Source organism: Dreissena polymorpha, chromosome 7 (assembly GCF_020536995.1).
Source record: "Dreissena polymorpha isolate Duluth1 chromosome 7, UMN_Dpol_1.0, whole genome shotgun sequence".
Classification (NCBI taxonomy): domain Eukaryota; kingdom Metazoa; phylum Mollusca; class Bivalvia; order Myida; family Dreissenidae; genus Dreissena; species Dreissena polymorpha.
Genome location: NC_068361.1, coordinates 39,267,971 through 39,286,535, shown reverse-complemented (window position 1 = coordinate 39,286,535; position 18,565 = coordinate 39,267,971). Strand labels below are relative to the sequence as shown.

General features: G+C 35.8%; 1 protein-coding gene across 1 annotated transcript in view; it reads right to left on the bottom strand.

Annotated features, from left to right (window-relative positions):
• Positions 1-18,565, bottom strand: part of LOC127839645 (centrosome-associated protein 350-like) — a 121,544-nt gene that overhangs the window by 63,973 nt on the left and 39,006 nt on the right. The window contains exon 7 of the mRNA XM_052368030.1: positions 3,340-3,405. Coding sequence (XP_052223990.1) covers positions 3,340-3,405 — 66 coding nt within the window. The remainder of the gene's footprint in view (positions 1-3,339; positions 3,406-18,565) is intronic.

The window sequence follows — 18,565 nt, the reverse complement described above, 5'->3', positions numbered from 1 at the left end:
AACTGGATGTGTAAAATTATTTTATTTATTTGACTGGCAGTATTTGTTATTTTTTATATATATATATATATATATATATAAAATGTCATAATATCATTAAATAAAAATATTTAATATTTACAGTTTATATATTTTACTTTACATAATGCTACATTTTCTGTATACCCTCCAAAATTAAAAAAAAAAAAAATTTTTTTTTTTTTTTTTTAAATAACTGTCTTATGATAAATATACAGGGCTCAACATTTATGGTTGTCCTATTGCCCCTGGCAAGTAAAAGTTGGGTCTGGGCAAGTTATTTTATAATCTAGTAATTGTCCGCCCGGAAAAGTGCAAAAAAGAACAAAGAGCATTTAATTTAGACTTTAATTGCTGTAATCATTTAGTTAAATGTTCAAAAATAAAAAAGGTTGTGTGGTGTATCATTTTGGTTTATCAAACAATATGAGGTTTACAGTTGATGTGATATATCATGTTTGGGCAAGTTGCTTTACGTTCAGTGCAAGTAGATTTTGAAAGTACTGGTCCGGTAGGGCAAGTTGGTTTTTCGGTTAATGTTGAGCCCTGATATATCTCAAATTTATTTCATAAACAACTAATAAAGTATATAACTATAATTAATATGATTTTGAATTATTATAAAGATTTATATTAACCCTTAGTTTTTCCCAAAACAGTTAATTTTAACATGAATTGCATTTTTTTCCCAAAATGGCCAGGGAAAGGTATCTAGGTATATCGTGTCAATATTCGTTGATAAAAACATTCCATTTTGGTCCATTTTATTGATAAAAAATGCTCACATTTTCCATTTTATCGATTTAAAAAATCCCAATTAGACTAAAAATGGCAAGGAAAACTAAGACTGTGCATGAAGGCTGAACTGTCTGAAACTAATGTTGAAAAAATCATTGGTATATATTTAAGAAATAGAACAAAGACATTCAGCTGTGAATATTACATTCATGCATACATGTGTATTCATATAACAAATATCATTACATATAAAAGAGTAAATTTTTAATTTTCCCCTTTTCCTAAAAAACGACGTGTTTTTCCCCTTTGGACGGGCCCCGCCACCATTCCCCTATATAGGTGAAAAAAAACACTGACTGTAACTCCAATATAGTGCGGTCCGTTATAACGCTGTGTCCAATATAATGCGGGGGGTGCTTGGATCCTGTTTGTTCTCCAACCTTCCATTTCTAATTCAAATCCATGGTATGCAACTACTTGTATTTTCAGAAAATTCAAAGAAGCCGGCGATCACAGCTTGATTGCTTTATCCGTCCGTTTAACTGATTTTAATCGATTAGAGGTTAAACGACACTCGACAGCTAATTGGTGTTTATCTGTTGTGTAATGTCAATAAAGGTGTGAAAACTCGCGAGTCTGTGTTTATTACATGTATTCCCTATCAGAGCGGTTCAGTGCGCTTATTTCAATAAGGTAAGTGCAAGCGTAATAATTATCAAATTAAAGTTATTTAAAACTATTTCCTGTTTATATTTTATATTTATCGTGCATTGTATTTCATTGTATAAACTATGGCTGTGTAAGTGTGTTATCGTTTATTATATGCTATACATGCTTGATAAATAAAAAGATCTTTGTGTATGTTTAATGTTTCAGTACGTATACGAAAAGTAAATTAATAAATCCTGATGATTTATTTACATGCTAACGCAGTGTAATTGTTAACAGAGATTCACTTAAATTTTTGCCCGTTATCACAAAGTCCACGGAAAGCATGTTTTTACATGCTGCGTATGACACAATCAAACATTAATTTGTACATGTATCGTATTGCATTCAATCTAAATTTAAATTCGCTCGTCCAATGAAAGCTGTGTCCCATAATGCACTGTACTATTTTTCTGAAAAATGGCATAGGCATATGAATTTGTTTACGAAATTCGTAAACATATTTCTTGTCATAAATGTTTAACATTATTTTTTCGTAAGTGATGTTGTAATTATATTGGATTATCGGACAAATGTGCACATAAGAAAAGCAGTATGTATACTGTTATCGTTCGATTCAATTTATATGCATGTATTTGCCGATGACAACACAGCATGACAATATAAATAAATAAGCTCAAAACTTATAACGCTGTCCGTTTATAACGCTGTTGCGTGGCTTGGACCCTGTCAACCGCGTTATATTGGAGTTACAGTGTATTACTTGCACAAATTAATTATTGCATCGATGTCCTCTATTCACAAACTTCACCATTTAATACACTAATTTTTTTTATTGTAACTCTTAATTGTTACACAAATTTCAGAAATATAATGATTAAATGAATACAAACTAAAGCAAATCCATACATGCAATTAAGTAGGTATATGATTGTAAGAAAAATGTCTGCTTTAAATTTTAAACATTTAGGCAATTTTAGACATGTGTGTGTTAGTTGGACAACGAACATTTATTGACAGTACACCTGAATTTTAGCTGCACAAGTCTAGGGGACTCCTACAGGGCTATAGATAATTTTTGGGGTAATTGGGTTTTTCACCCCCTGTTTTGACAACAATAGGGTTTTTGTAAATTCAATAGTTTTAGCAAAAAATTTTACCCCCTACTTTTGAGCTTAATTTGGGTTTAACACCCCCGTTTTTTTAACTCAATTGGGTAATTTAGGGAATGAAATATATAATATAATAAAATTCTACTAAGGTACTATATTATTATGTGCATGTGAAAAATAAATCAACATTTGTAGCAACTGTCTTATTCTTTGTTCATAATCTCCAATAATAACGGGCGAACTACATTCTCTGGAGAAATGATCACATCTTGCAACAGATCGTTTAGCAAAGCAGCACAGAAGCTTTCGTTTTCCCCAATATTCTGGGGTAAATACATGTACCTGTCTAAAGTGCTTGTTTGTGTGAGGATTCTCTTTCTACGGCCAAGAGTGGCCATTTTGATATTTTAAGAAAATGAAAGTAGAAATCGGACCGATCTACGAATAATTACAGTTATTTACCCCAAAGATTGATAACCGCTGGAAAGACTGCCTTCTTTTCTTCATAGGACGGCATATAAACTATTCGGTACTTTTTTGTATGGGAAATAACCAGTCTAAAAATACGCCCGGTGTTTATAAGAATTGCGTTTTGTGACGCAAGGATTTTTACGGGAATTGCGTTATTAAATTTATATTTGCTTTTTTGTATGCTTGATTTTGAATTTAATTACGTTTTTGGTTATTTTAATTGCGTAATAGCGCACATGCGCTTGTTATCTATAGCCCTGCTCCTATAGTGTAACAATGATGTAAGGCCCTGATTGTTACTCAGTTCCTCTATCCCATGATGCCATCTCACCTCTGTTAGCGGCCGCAGACTTGCTCTGCTGTTTCCGAATGGTCTCCTTAATCTTCAGTAGGCCATCTGCAAGTAGAAACACACTGTTACAATTCTATGTATAAAATAAATCTTTAATAAGGGTTCGAAAGTTATGCAAGTTAAGTTATGTTAAGGACCAAAGGCGCTCACCTTTATTGTCCCCTACCGGTTTTACCGGAGGGGACTTACGGTTTGCGCTCTGTGTGTCCGTCAGTCTGTCAGTCTGAGTCAGATTACTTTAAAAGTTCTTCATATTTTTTTTTATGAAACTTTAAACATGGACAGATGGCAATATGGACATTATGCACGTCATTTCATTTTCTTCCTACATCTAAATTTGCTGGTTGCTATGGCAAAAAATAAATTAAAAAAATCTGACAATGGTGGAGCCGGTAGGAGACATAATATGGATTGGCAATAGTCTTGTTTAATTTGACCTATATTTTTTTTAACCCATGTGACCCAGTTTAGAACGGGGCCCATGTATCATGTAGACAAATGTTCTGGACAAGTGTAATGAAGCTTTTCATCAATTTACACTTTTCCCACATGTCCCGCAGTCTATGACATAAAAATTGTCGGATATCAACATTGTCTACACATTTTCTGACCTAGTTCATGTTGGGCGTAGGGGCAGCATAAATGTGGAGTCAACAGTGTTCCCCATTCAACCATTTTGATCAACACTCGTTTAAAGGAAGTCCTTTTTAAAATGAAAATCCAGTGTTAGCACAAAGTGTCTTCGCAGAATAGCCCGTGCTCTAATCTGGGACAGAACTTTAGACCCATGCATTAACTGTGTTTTTTTCGTTCAAATTTGGGTCTGGTAGGAGGAACCATTCCCAATGGAAACAAGAGATGTGTTTGTCAGAAACACAATGCCCCTATTGCGCCGCTTTGAAGCCATAAATTGGACCTTTGACCTTGAAGGATGACCTTGACCTTTCACCACTCAAAACGTGCAGCTCCATGAGATACACATGCATGCCAAATATCAAGTTGCTATCTTCAATATTAAACAAGAGCTGTCAGAGGACAGCGCGCTCAACTATTCGAATGCTTGACAGTACAACATAAGCCATCATGGAGAGGGGGGTATAATGTGGGTGTGTGCTCATTTAATAGAATTGATCTTTCAAAAATAAGAAAAAAAAAGAGAAAAAAAAATTGGGGTGGGGGATTCTGGGGTGGGGCGTGGGGGATGGTTAGGGTGGAGTCCATTGTGGTATGTCAGGTAAGTGTTGTTTTGTCAAAGTGGATATAAACACAAAATTTAACAAAATATTCAAAGTTACTAGGACAAAAAAAGCCATAATTCTGTTAAAAAGCCAACCAGAGTTATGCAACTTGCCCTGTACAGTCCCCTTACGATAGTGAGTTTTCCAGGTATACCAAGAGATGTATTTGTCAGAAACACAAAGCCCCCTATTGCGCCGCTTTGAACCCATAAATTTGACCTTGAAGGATGACCTTGACCTTTCACCACTCAAAATGTGCAGCTCCGTGAGATACACATGCATACCAAATATCAAGTTGCTATCTTCAATATTCAAAACGTTATGACAAAACTTTAACAAAGGTTAAGTTTTAGGAAAGAAAAATACAATGATATTTGACCTTGAAGGATAACCTTGACCTTGACTTTTCACCACTCAAAAAGTGTGCAGCTCCATAAGATACACATGAATGCCAAATATCAAGTTGCTATCTTCAATATTTAAAAAGTCATCAAATTTTAACCAAGGTTAAAGTTTTGGGACAGAATGACAGACAGACAGGACAAAATCAATGTACCCCCGATCTATCGATACGGGGGCATAAAAAAGATATATTTTTTTCCCAAATGAGACCTAAAAATTCCCAATTTAAGGTTTAAAAAAAATAATTATAAGTCTAAACATGTCATTCATCTCAAAATCTACCTCTATAAGTTAAACCTTATAAATTATAATATTGAAATCACTTTTATTATTAATGTTTAAGTATTTGCAAGCATAAAATCAACAACATTCATTTCCCAATTTTATTTAAATGACACTATTTTCCTAATCCAAATTAAGAGACCCGCCATATTCCCAAAATGGGAAAAAACATAGTATTCCCAGAGCGTGGCTAAAATGAAAGTTTCTTTATTAACCCTTTGCATGCTGGGAAATTTGACGTCTGCTAAAACGTCGTATGCTGAATTTCTAAAATTAGCATTTTCTTTGATTTTTTTCAAAGAATACTATAAGAATAGCAAATAGTTTGGATCCTGATGAGACGCCACGTTCTGTGGCGTCTCATCTGGATCCACTGTTTGCAAAGGCCTTCAAAATTCGGTTCCAGCACTGAAAGAGTTAACTGCATTCAACTCTTACCATCTGGGAGAAGAGCCATGACTGCTTTCATAACTGCATTTCTAACAAAAATCCTTTAATCTCTAAAACAACACACTCACAAAGTAGGCTAATTCCTCTAAATCAAATTTAGAAAGTTTCATGTAACACTACTGAAAATGGTATTACTTCATACTGAATTATTAACTCCATAAAACATCGAAACAAAACTCAGCACCATTATAATCGCTTGAAATTAATAAAACCAACAGATCAATGCATGATCATATCTTATGGACAGCTTAGATACAATTTGAAACACTGCATTTTAATCTTTTCCAATTACATTTCTCTTTAAAATCTGCAAAATCAGCAGTTTCGATAATACCAAAATTTCTATGCCATTTTTAGTCCATGTGATGTTCACAACTATTAACGTTACACTACAACTCCCTGACCAGCCACACTCGGCTCCGCTAAATACAAAATTAAGGCCTAACAAGGACATTTGTTTCTTTCGTCCAAACTTAACCATTTATTTCACACCATAACTTACTTTTGTATTGAAAAGTTTGAACTGAAATCAGCATTTAAAATTATTTGTGCAAACTTTGTGTTTCATGGTGATTTACAAGTCATATGATTTTAACTCTTTGCATGCTGGGAAATTTGTCATCTGCTAAAATGTCGTCTGCTGAATTTCTAAAATTAGCATTTTCTTCGATTTTTTTCAAAGAATACTATCAGAATAGCAAACAGTTTGGATCCTGATGAGACACCACGTTCTGTGGCGTCTGATGAGACGCCATGTTCTGAGGCGTCTCATCTGGATCCAAACTGTTTGCATAGGCCTTTAAAATTCGGTTCCCGCACTGAAAGGGTTAAAAAAGTATGCATGATACGATAGGAGAAAGCGATACAATTATATGTATTTCACTTGCAACTTAGCATCTGGTGACATTAGCTTGTATCAAGCATTAGTTTGACTGGTACATTAACCCTTATAGCGCTGGAACCGAATTGTGAAGGCCTTTGCAAACAGTTTGGATCCAGATGAGATGCCACAGAACGTGGCGTCTCATCAGGATCCAAACTGTTTGCTATTCTATTTTAAGCAGACAACAAATTTCCCAGCATGCAAAGGGTTAAAGCGAACCCAGGAACAAACTATTAATTTCGAGGCCTCAGCTTTTATCGATACATCATTGATAAATTAAAACCAAGTCAACATTCCCATATCTATATGCTTACATAGGCTGCCCATATTCGTTCAGCCTTATCTTTATGTTTCTACAAACCAACACTGGTCTTTGATACATAACCAGTCTAACAAGCCGACCACAGTTATTTTAATCCTCTTCATCACAGAACATCGTGTTGACAGATCAAATACAGAAAGTTAACAGAGTTCTATTGGCTCTTTTCAATTGCCAATATTTACATTAAGATATTATGATACAAATGCCAACTGTTTCCATAATTTGATTCAATTTTAAAATGGCCATGGCTTATTATGTTTTATTTTATAACATTTATTTGATCATAGTCCCAAAATTTCAACTAGTTTGACTTTCACATGTTTGAAAAAGAGATTTTAAATCAGAGAAATATAGAGTTTTAAAGATGAATTATCCATTTTACTTATATATTTATTCTTTGGATGTTCTGTGTAATGTACGTTTTATATAAATACTTATTAAACATTTTTTTAATTTCTCCAAATGTATATAAATTTGAAAATAAAATTACTAATTTAACGGGAATAGATTATATTCCCAACATGTTTAGAAAAGCACTGACTACAATCTACAGTTTAACCTAATTGATTCATAACATGACAGATCAAGTTTGTAAAATTGACACTTTGACTTAAATATATTCATTCATAGTTATCAATAGCTTACTTTATATCATGATATGGCTTTGTTTTCCTGATTGCATGTAAGTCCATGAAAATGACTGTGTAACCAATGAATAACACTGGTTTTTTAACAGTGCTTTTTGTTTTTCAATTTTATTGACAGTAAATTTCCTTTTCAGAAATGTGAATGCATTCACTTCTGGTGCTACTTGTTTATTTGGATTATATCCCTTTGCATGCTGGGAAATTTGTCGTCTGCTAAAATGTTGTCTGCAGATTTTCTAAAATAAGCATTTTCTTCTATGTTTTTCAAAGAATACTATCAGAATAGCAAACAGTTTGGATCCTGATGAGACGCCACGTTCTGTGGCGTCTCATCTGGATCCAAACTGTTTGCAAAGGCCTTTAAAATTCGGTTCCCGCACTGAAAGGGATATTGTTTGTTGCCATTTTCAACGGCCTTTTTGCAACAGCAGGAAACTCAGTTAACTTATTTACACTCTCCATTGATAAGGGGGTGAATTAAGTTTACAGACTCTATGCCAAGCATTAATAACAGAATTGATGTTAATCTACTGGGGTTAATCCGGTTATTCTGAGGCCAGCTTATGTACAATAATTACAACCACTACCCTGCGGAAATGAAGATTGCCATTTCATGGATGACATCGATAAAATGGAGTTGTTTGACCATCATAGACCTCAGTAGCAGCAAAATTACATGGCACAGACCAGCACTTTAATCATTTGTCCAGATGTTTCAAATATGAACGATAATGATTCAATCATGTTTGAAACATATGAACTGACCGTGATCATTTACGCAGGTACATGTAAACATAATGAACAATCCAAGATGGTCACTTGCTCCAAATTCATGATAATAAATGCAGCAATCACAATACCCCACTTTGACCGTGCCAAGACTATTTTGCCTCTATAATGGATACCGTCCATGTAAGGCTTAATGGAACTAGGTGAAAATAATGTGGAATCAATACCTAATAATCTTACAGTAAGAACACTCTGTATCCGTGAGGTGTCTCACACAAAAGATTGGGCTCAATCCTTACACCATTAACTCTTCAACAAATATGTCAGTCCCTATGACTTGATCCAAGAATTTGGAAATGATTCCATGTACTGATATGCACATCTCAGGCAGTCATTTATCAAGAAATCCTGTCATTTTATCTACACCGAGGACTACACTACACCAGTATAATTAAATTAAGGCCACAATTAAAATATTGTTGGTTTGCCCTTTACCGACCCTCAATTTTACAGGTGGGTAGGTAGGTAGGAAAACTATTTTATTTTATTTGAGAAATTATATTTTGTATACACTAATAGTCTATAAATATTTAAAACACTGTTATTAAAGCACTGTTGCAGTGTACGAAGCCCTATGTAGCTTAGCATTATCTTGTTTGCTGTTTCTTGCATATATTAATATCAAATGCATGTTTGTGTGTTATTACTTTAAATTTTTGTTCATTATATGATGTTAATTGCTCAAATGCATTTGTAATTATTTAACAGCCAGACAGCTTTTATTTTTAACTTAAACCTTTCCCTTAATGCGCTTAACTAGCATGCAACAAGCATTGAAGGAGTGTAGAAAGACAGCCCAAAGCCTTTAATGGAAAAATTCAGACATGGCGAAAGACCGTCACATTTTACAGGCCAGACTTGCCTACCAGGAGAATCAATTCACAGGCCAGTTGAAATTTTTACAGGCCTCAATTTTAAGTGTTTGACCGGTTAGTGCATAGTCTCGGCATGGCAAAGTAAATTCATAAATGGGCAAACTGAACATTATTATAAAGCATTATTTCTTCTTGAATGCTCTGAGCTTTTATGAGTACATATATGGCAAGCGGTTCGACGCATAATCCCAAGAAACTAGGTTTCTCATGAGAACCTAGGTTCTCAAAATGAGAACCTAGGTTCTCAGAATGAGAACCTAGGTTCTCGCTTAAAGATTGCACATGGCGTCAAGAACCCAAGTTTTCAAATGAGAACCTAGGTTTTCATGAGAACCTAGGTTCTTATTGGAAAACCTAGGTTCTCATGAGAACCTAGGTTCTCATTTGAAAACCTAGGTTTTCATGAGAACCTAGGTTCTCAGAATGAGAACCTAGGTTCTCATGAGAAACCTAGTTTCTTGGGATTATGCGTCGAACAGCTTGCCATATCCGTGGTTTTCATTTGGGAACCATAGGTTCTCTGAGAACCTAGGTTCTCTGAGAACCTAGGTTTTCAGAAAACCTAGGTTCTCATGAGAACCTAGGTTCTCATTATGAGAACCAAGGTTCTCATAGAACCCAGGTTCTCTTGAGAACCTAGGTTCTTTGAAAAACCTAGGTTCTCTGAGAACCTAGGTTCTCTGAAAACCTAGGTTCTCTGAAAACCTAGGTTCTCTGAGAACCTAGGTTCTTAGAGAACCTAGGTTTTCATAATTACGCGTCGGACGGCGTAAACTTGCTTGTTTGGAATACGGGACACATATTATTCAGGGCGCAGGATCAATGGGGTTCACATATGATTACACACGGGCTGGACAGAATGAAAACACGCTGTTAAGAACTTTATTTTTGCAGATATCTCAAGTTATTGAAATATGTTTGCAATGTCTTTAGCGCATAAGTTTTTCTTGCAGTGTTGCCGATATCTTACTATTGAATAATACATTATTACACATAATCAATAGGGATAAAACTTCATGAGAAACCTAGTTTCTTGGGATTATGCGTCGAACTGCTTGCCATATCCGTGGTTTTCATTTGGGAACCATAGGTTCTCTGAGAACCTAGGTTCTCTGAGAACCTAGGTTTTCAGAAAACCTAGGTTCTCATGAGAACCTAGGTTCTCATTATGAGAACCAAGGTTCTCATAGAACCCAGGTTCTCTTGAGAACCTAGGTTCTTTGAAAAACCTAGGTTCTCTGAGAACCTAGGTTCTCTGAAAACCTAGGTTCTCTGAAAACCTAGGTTCTCTGAGAACCTAGGTTCTTAGAGAACCTAGGTTTTCATAATTACGCGTCGGACGGCGTAAACTTGCTTGTTTGGAATACGGGACACATATTATTCAGGGCGCAGGATCAATGGGGTTCACATATGATTACACACGGGCTGGACAGAATGAAAACACGCCGTTAAGAACTTTATTTTTGCAGATATCTCAAGTTATTGAAATATGTTTGCAATGTCTTTAGCGCATAAGTTTTTCTTGCAGTGTTGCCGATATCTTACTATTGAATAATACATTATTACACATAATCAATAGGGATAAAACTTGTATTTTATACCATAATGATTGCTTCCTACATGTAGGTCACAGACATACTTAAAATAGAAAACTGTACCGTACAGTCGTTTGAGGCCCGAACAAGGGAATTGAATATTTGAAACTCATTTAATGCTGTAACAATATATTATGTAACGATTGATCTGAATTTTTAGTCTCAAAATAATATTTACAATTAAAGATGTATTTCATAAACAGTTCAATTTTTTATTAACGTGTTCAGACCAATGTCGACCGATTACTTTACTAATTTCATTCCTAAATAACACCCATGCACGGAAACATGAACAAGAGGCGGTCACTGACGGCTAATGCCTGTGGTCACAAATATTCAAAAGATAAGTTTCGTAGAATATTACTGAGCATTGTCTGAACATTGTTCAGAAAATGCTCTTGGGGAGAAACATTCACGGTTTCACGCCTATTTCTATTCATGTTACACATATGCCGCCAGCGTGTACCAAGCAATGGGAGACAACTGGAGGTTAATTATGGCACGCGGTTCGACGCATAATCCCAAGAAACTAGGTTTCTCAGAGAACCTAGGTTCTCTGAAAACCTAGGTTCTCTGAGAACCTAGGTTCTCAGAGAACCTAGGTTCTCATGAGAACCTAGGTTATTGAAATCCCAAGAAACCAGGTTTCTCACGAGAACCTAGGTTCTCATGAGAACTTAGGTTCTCATGAGAACCAAGGTTTATGAAATCCCAAGAAACCAGGTTTCTCATGAGAACCTAGGTTCTCATGAAAACCTAGGTTCTCATGAGAACCTAGGTTTCTGATGAGAACCTAGGTTCTCATTTGAAAACCTTGGTTTACGCTTGAGAACCTAGGTTCTCATGAGAAACTAGGTTTTTCATGAGAACCTAGGTTCTCATAGACACATAGAACTTAGGTTCTCATGAGAACCTTAGGGTTCTCATGAGAACCTAGGTTCTCATTCTGAGAACTTAAGTTCTCGTTTGGTATCCTAGGTTTTCAAAAGAACCTAGGTTCTCATTTGAAAACCTAGGTTCTCATGAGAACCTAGGTTCTCATTTGAAAACCTAGGTTCTCATGAGAACCTAGGTTCTCATTCTGAGAACCTAGGTTCTCATTCTGAGAACCTAGGTTCTCATGAGAAACCTAGTTTCTTGGGATTATGCGTCGAACCGCTTGCCATATACATACGTACAGCTCAGAGGGTCAATAGCTGGGAGTTGTATTATTGCAACTAATATAAGCATGAACACTTGATTTGGGGAAATAAATTAAGGGTGTTAGATTCAGTTTGTGGATATATTAACGCTTTAAACATATATACTTGAGTGTTGTCAATGTATTTAGCTAAGAGACATTAATATATTAAATAAGTTTACCTTTACATATCCAATTCACTAACATGCCATTACAGTAAACTGTTTAGTGTGGAAAACATAATAAAGCAGAATATGCACATGAATCTGATTAAACACAGATCCACTTGCATATAAATCAAATCATGTTTGTCTTTTATTTTGCATTTTCGAACGATAATCCTGTAACTGTTAGATGTATTTTTCCTTGCGAGTAGACTGCATTCCAATTTTCAAACACTTGTTCTGTGACATTCAGTTCATACATTTCCCAAAAAATGAGTTTTATTTGTATCTAAAACTTATGCTCCATCGTAGAATGACACGCTCTTTTTATTAATCCATACTAATTATATGATGTCCGTCGTAAATTCGATAGTCATTTGTCCTCGCTGAGCATCGTTATTTCTTTTAATTGTCCGCCGTCTTGGATCACGTAAACAGCATGTGTACAACGAACGTAAACTCGTATATGTCCGACTACTTTCGCAAACCAATAGTTAAGTATGATGTCGTTCGGCCATTTTCACGGAACACCGCCGATCGCGATGCTGGTTATAGACGCTTGCATTACTGTCTATATTGGGGCGTATGAAATTCCAACCATCGGAGCGACCTAGATCGGTCAGGGGCGATAATAATAGACAAGAATATAAATACGCGCATGAATAAATATTGCTGTCGGCTCTTTTATGATCGTCGAAAAAAAAAATAAAAAAAAAATACGTTTTCAGAAATCGCAATAAAATTTTTTGGGTCGGGGGGTAAAAAGTGGGTCGGTCGGTAAAGGGCAAACAAACTCAATTTTAATTTAGGCCTAACAAGAATGGGTGCCCAATCATTTATTAATGTAAACACTATAATCATTATTAAAGACAACATACTGTTACCATATATGCTCCTTAGATCAAAATCTTAAAATTCTGGCTGTGTGGGATATTCCATGAAAGAAAACAATTCATATCTCTCACGAACATGTGTGAAAAATCTTTAACTCTTTACCACTTAGATACAAATTTTCACGCATCTGTAGTCCCTTAGAAAGTTATATTTTATTTAAGACCTTTCTTACTGGATTCGAGTGTTTAAGGCTTCATCTCCAAACCTTAGATACTGATGAGCAGCAAACAGCATAAAACCTGAACAGGCTGCGAGTAAAACTGCACATAGCCATTTTAACTTTGCGTCTAAGGGGGAAAGGGTTTAGTCATTATGCTATATAACTCAAAATAAATAAGGTGCCCCTGGAGCTTGGTTACTTTTTACCTCAGGGGCATGACTTGAACAAATAAGTAGAAGACCACTAGATAATGTTAGACCAAATATATTATTTTATTATTTATATGACCATTATGGTTTAAGAGATTTTTAAAATCTATGTTAATCTCTAGTAATTTAACCCTTTCAGTGCGGGAACCGAATTTTAAAGGCCTGTGCAAACAGTTTGGATCCAGATGAGACGCCACAGAACGTGGCGTCTCATCAGGATCCAAACTGTTTGCTATTCTGATAGTATTCTTTGAAAAAAATCAAAGAAAATGCTAATTTGAGAAATTCAGCAGACGACATTTAAGCAGACGACAAATTTCCCAGCATGCAAAAGGTTAAATATGCAATGGGAAAGAACAATTTGAACTACTTTGCAAGAGGATAATTCCTCCTGTAAAGAATCATTAAAATCTACCCAAGGGTTAAAGGGGCCGTCCAACAAGGGTTAAAGGGGCCATCCAACAGATAAAGCGTCGTATCGACGCGAAACAATATTTTGGGAAACTACAAGGATTGCTTATATAGCTATAAAATACATCCGCTTAAAACATGAGCGTTGATGGTGGAGTGGTCTAGGCGGGAGGCTTTTTACTCCAGGAATCCAGGGGTCAGTGGTTCGAGCCCTATTGAGGTTTACTTTTTTTTCTTTTTTCTTGTTGTTTTTTTTACAAGAGATTTTTAGTTCAAATGTTTAAATTTATCAATATAAAGCATTTAAAGCATTTAATGACAAGCTTCAATACATGCCACAATCTGTTGGACGGCCGCTTTAAGGAGTAGACTGGTCATTCAAATAAAAAGTCAATGCCAGCATGCACTTGTGCAGCGTCAAAGGAAAACATGGTATCCTAACAGCTCACCATGAGCACTATATATAGATGTGATCAGATGAGCTAGAAATAAACAAGAACAAGAGCTGTCTCCATCGGAAGACAAATGCCCCCGAAAAACGCTTGTTCAAAAGCTATACGCAGATTTCGAAACCTTAACACGGACCCTAAACTCAAGGTCAAAGGGGTCAAAATATGTGTGCGTATGGAAAGACCATGTCCATATAAACATGCACACCAAATATGAAGGTTACAAATGAAGCAACATAGAAGTTTTGAGCATTTTTCGAGCGGAAATGCAATTTTTTTATGATTCAAGGGCCGTAACACAGAAGTGCCTCCGTAAATTTGGCTGATTATTAAACTTAACCTAGATTTTATTGTCTTACACATTTTCATGAAGTTTGATGAAGATCCGATGACAATTGCTCGAGTTATTGAGCGGAAACAAGAAAAAAACTCAATTTTTCGCTGATTCAAGGGCCGTAACTCAGGAGTGTCTTGGTCAATTTGGCTGATTATCAAACTTGACCTAAATCTCATGAACTAACACATTTTCATGAAGTGTGGCGAAGATCTTATGACATATGCTTGAGTTATTGAGCGGAAACGAGAAAAAACGCCATTTTTCGATGATTCAAGGGCCGTAACTCAAAAGTGTCTGAGTCAATTTGGCCGAATATCAAACTTGACCTAGATATTAATGCCTTACACATTTTCATGAAGTTTGGTGAAGATCCTATGAAATTTGCTTGAGTTATTGAGCGGAAACAAGAAAAAAACAAATTTTACGATGATTCAAGGGCCGTAACTCAAGAGTGTCTGGGTCAATTTGGCCGATTATCGAAGTTTTGTGAAGATCAGATGACAATTGCTTGACTTATTGAGCGAAAAATAATCCTGACAGACTAACTGACTGACTGACTGACAGATAGACGGTGCCATTTTAATATGCCCCCAGAACCTATGTTCTGGGGGCATAAAAATGTGTTTGTCAGAAACACTATGTCCCCCTCTTTGCCGCTTTGATTTTTTTTTTTTTCACCACTCAAAATGTGTGGCTCCATGAGATACACATGCATGCCAAATATCAAGTTGGTATCTTCAATATTGCCAAAGCATTCATAAAATGACCAATTTTGGCCACATATACTTGACCTCTGACCTTGACCTTTCACCACTCAAAATGTGCGGCTCCATGAGATACACATGCATGCCAAATATCAAGTTGGTATCTTCAATATTGCCAAAGTATTCATAAAATGAGCGATTTTGGCCACATATATTTGACCTCTGACCTTGAAGGATGACCTTGACCTTTCACCACTCAAAATGTGCAGCTCCATGAGATACACATGCATGCCAAATATCAAGTTGCTATCTTCAATATTGCAAAAGTATTCATAAAATGAGCGATTTTGGCCACATATATTTGACCTCTGACCTTGAAGGATGACCTTGAACTTGACCTTTCACCACTCAAAATGTGCAGCTTCATGAGATACACATGCATGCCAAATATCAAGTTGCTATCTTGAATATTGAAAAAGTTATTGCAAATGTTAAAGTTGGAGCAAAAAGACAAACAGACCAACGTACAGACCAACAGACAGGGCAAAAACAATATGTCCCCTACTATAGTGGGTTGGGGACATAAAAAGTAAAATCAGGTAATGTTATTTGTGCAAATTTAAGGAAACCTTTAAGATAAATTTGTGTTCTGCTACAGTGAAAGTGCTAAATACATATTATATAAAGACAAATTGAACAATATCTCTTTGACTGAAAAGGCATTTCAATTATTGCTAGCAAAAGGCCTGATTTCTGGCCAACTAGCAAGAAGTAAACGACCATAATTTGACAGTCTAATACAAAACAGTTCTCCACAACAGATAAATTCTCCTAATACTTAAGAAGTTGTATTTAAACAGTGAAGCCTTACTTTCAGCCTGCCCAGCCAAGAAAGCTAAATCAACACAACTTATCTTAAACAATATTTACAAATGATACTAAATTAAACATGGTCATGAAAAATGAATGGAAAAACTTTGGCCCACAGTTTTTTGTATTTTTTCTTTTTGGTAAGTGTCCGATAACGTAATCAGGCAGACTTTAATGAACTTGCGCATTCTTGTGCCTTTTCGTCAAGTGCTTGTTTAACAATTACCAACGACCCCCCATTTTTTCAGCGGTGTCATCCATGCATAGGGGGCCACCCAATCAAGGAATCTTAAGAGCAGAATTATACTGGTGATAAGCAGCAATCAAGTGCACATTGTTCACAGATTTCGGCTTATTACCGATTTGCCTACAGCTTTCATTTGAATACAAGCTTGCCATAATAGTAAGATAATGAACAGACTGATGGGCTGTGATATGAACTTTCAGAGCCCTCGTTTGGCCGTTTTTGGGGACGAAATTCTGCCCCATTTCCCCCTTAAAATAGTTTACTTTTTTCCCCTATTTCAGCAAATAATCCCCCCCTTCAAATTTATTTTTATTATTATTATTTTATTTTATTTTACTTTTGTACCTTTTTTGCCAGCTGGTAGCGTGCTATTAACCTTTGATCAAATGTATTTTTATGTAAATTACATTAAAACATAGCAATTTTAAGTGATGAATGGTTGGTGAAAAGATCTTCTAAAATTCCCCTTTTCGCCCAAAACAACATGAAATTCCCCGCCTCTAAGGGCCCCGGCCGGACCTAATCTCCCAAGTGTAGCAAGTTCCAAGGGCCCTGACTTTTGTTTTCATTCCAGTCTCAGCTACAATAAATAACACTTGCTCTTAACCTCAAATGAAAAATGCAGAATGATTTACCAAATATAACTTTTTTACCAGACTCTTTTCTTAACTGGATCATTAATCAGTGGATATGCTTTTTGCAAGAAAAATAAAATATACAAAAGTATCAATAACAACATGAATTTATTAAATGTGTTCATCATGTTCCAACTTCATCCAAAATTTCTAATGAAGGAATCAAGCATTCTCAGAACTATATATGATTTTTATCGCCAAAATAGTGTAACCACAAAAGCTTTGAACATGTATGAGTCGACCAACTTCGACTCATGAGACGATTTTTTAGTCAACTCTAAAATGTTACTTAGATGAGCTCACATCAGGTGTATTTTTTTTGTTCAAAATAAGGGCCTGTATGAGGACCCATTCCAAATGGAACAAGAGCTGTCTCCATCGGAAGACATATGCCCCCCAAAAAACGCTTTTTCGAAACCTATACGCAGATTTCGAAAACCTAAACGCGGACCCTAAGTTCAAGTTCAAGGTCAAAGGGGTCAAAATTTGTGCGCGTATGGAAAGGCTTTGTCCATATACACATGCATACCAAATATGAAGGTTACATCTGCATCAACATAGAAATTATGAGCATTTTTCGAAACCTAAACGTAAAAGTGCGACGGACAGATAGACTGACGGACAGTGCGACTGCTATATGCCATCCTTCCGAGGCATAAAACAAGAGCTGTCAGAGGACAACGGGCTCGACTATTTGAGTGCTTGACAGTATAACATAAGCCATCATGGGGAAATTGTTCATATTCAATAATTTATTAGACGATCTTTCAAAAAACAAAAAAAGGGAAAAAAATATTTTTTGTGGGGGGGGGGGGGTAGGGGTTGAGAGGGGGGGGGGAGGTTTAATGTGGGGTGTGGTCATTTATTAGACGATCTTTCAAAAATAAAAAAAGGAAAAAAAATATTCTTTTGGGGGGGGGCAGCTCTATGAGATACACATGCATGCAAAATATCAAGTTGCTATCTTCAATATTGCAAAAGTATTCATAAAATGAGCGATTTTGGCCACATATATTTGACCTCTGACTTTGAAGGATGACCTTGACCTTTCACCACTCAAAATGTGCAGCTCCATGAGATACACATGCATGCCAAATATCAAGTTGCTATATTCAATATAGCAAAAGTTATTGCAAAATGTTAAAGTTGGCGCAAACAGACCAACCAACAGACAGGGCAAAAACATGATATGTCCCCCACTACTATAGTGGGGGACATAAAAATCGAAGAAAATGCTCATTTAAGAAATTCATCAGACGACATTTTAGCAGATGACAAATTTCCCAGCATGCAAAAGGTTAACATGCATCAACACTTGATAGTGTATAGTTTTTAACATTGAGCCCTCCTTGTATTGAAGAGATAGGCTGATCAAATTCTGCCTTCTGTCTTCTCCTTTAAGAGATAAGGTTTAATTGTCCATGTTATTCAAACAAAAACAATAGCCCATATCAATGTTCAA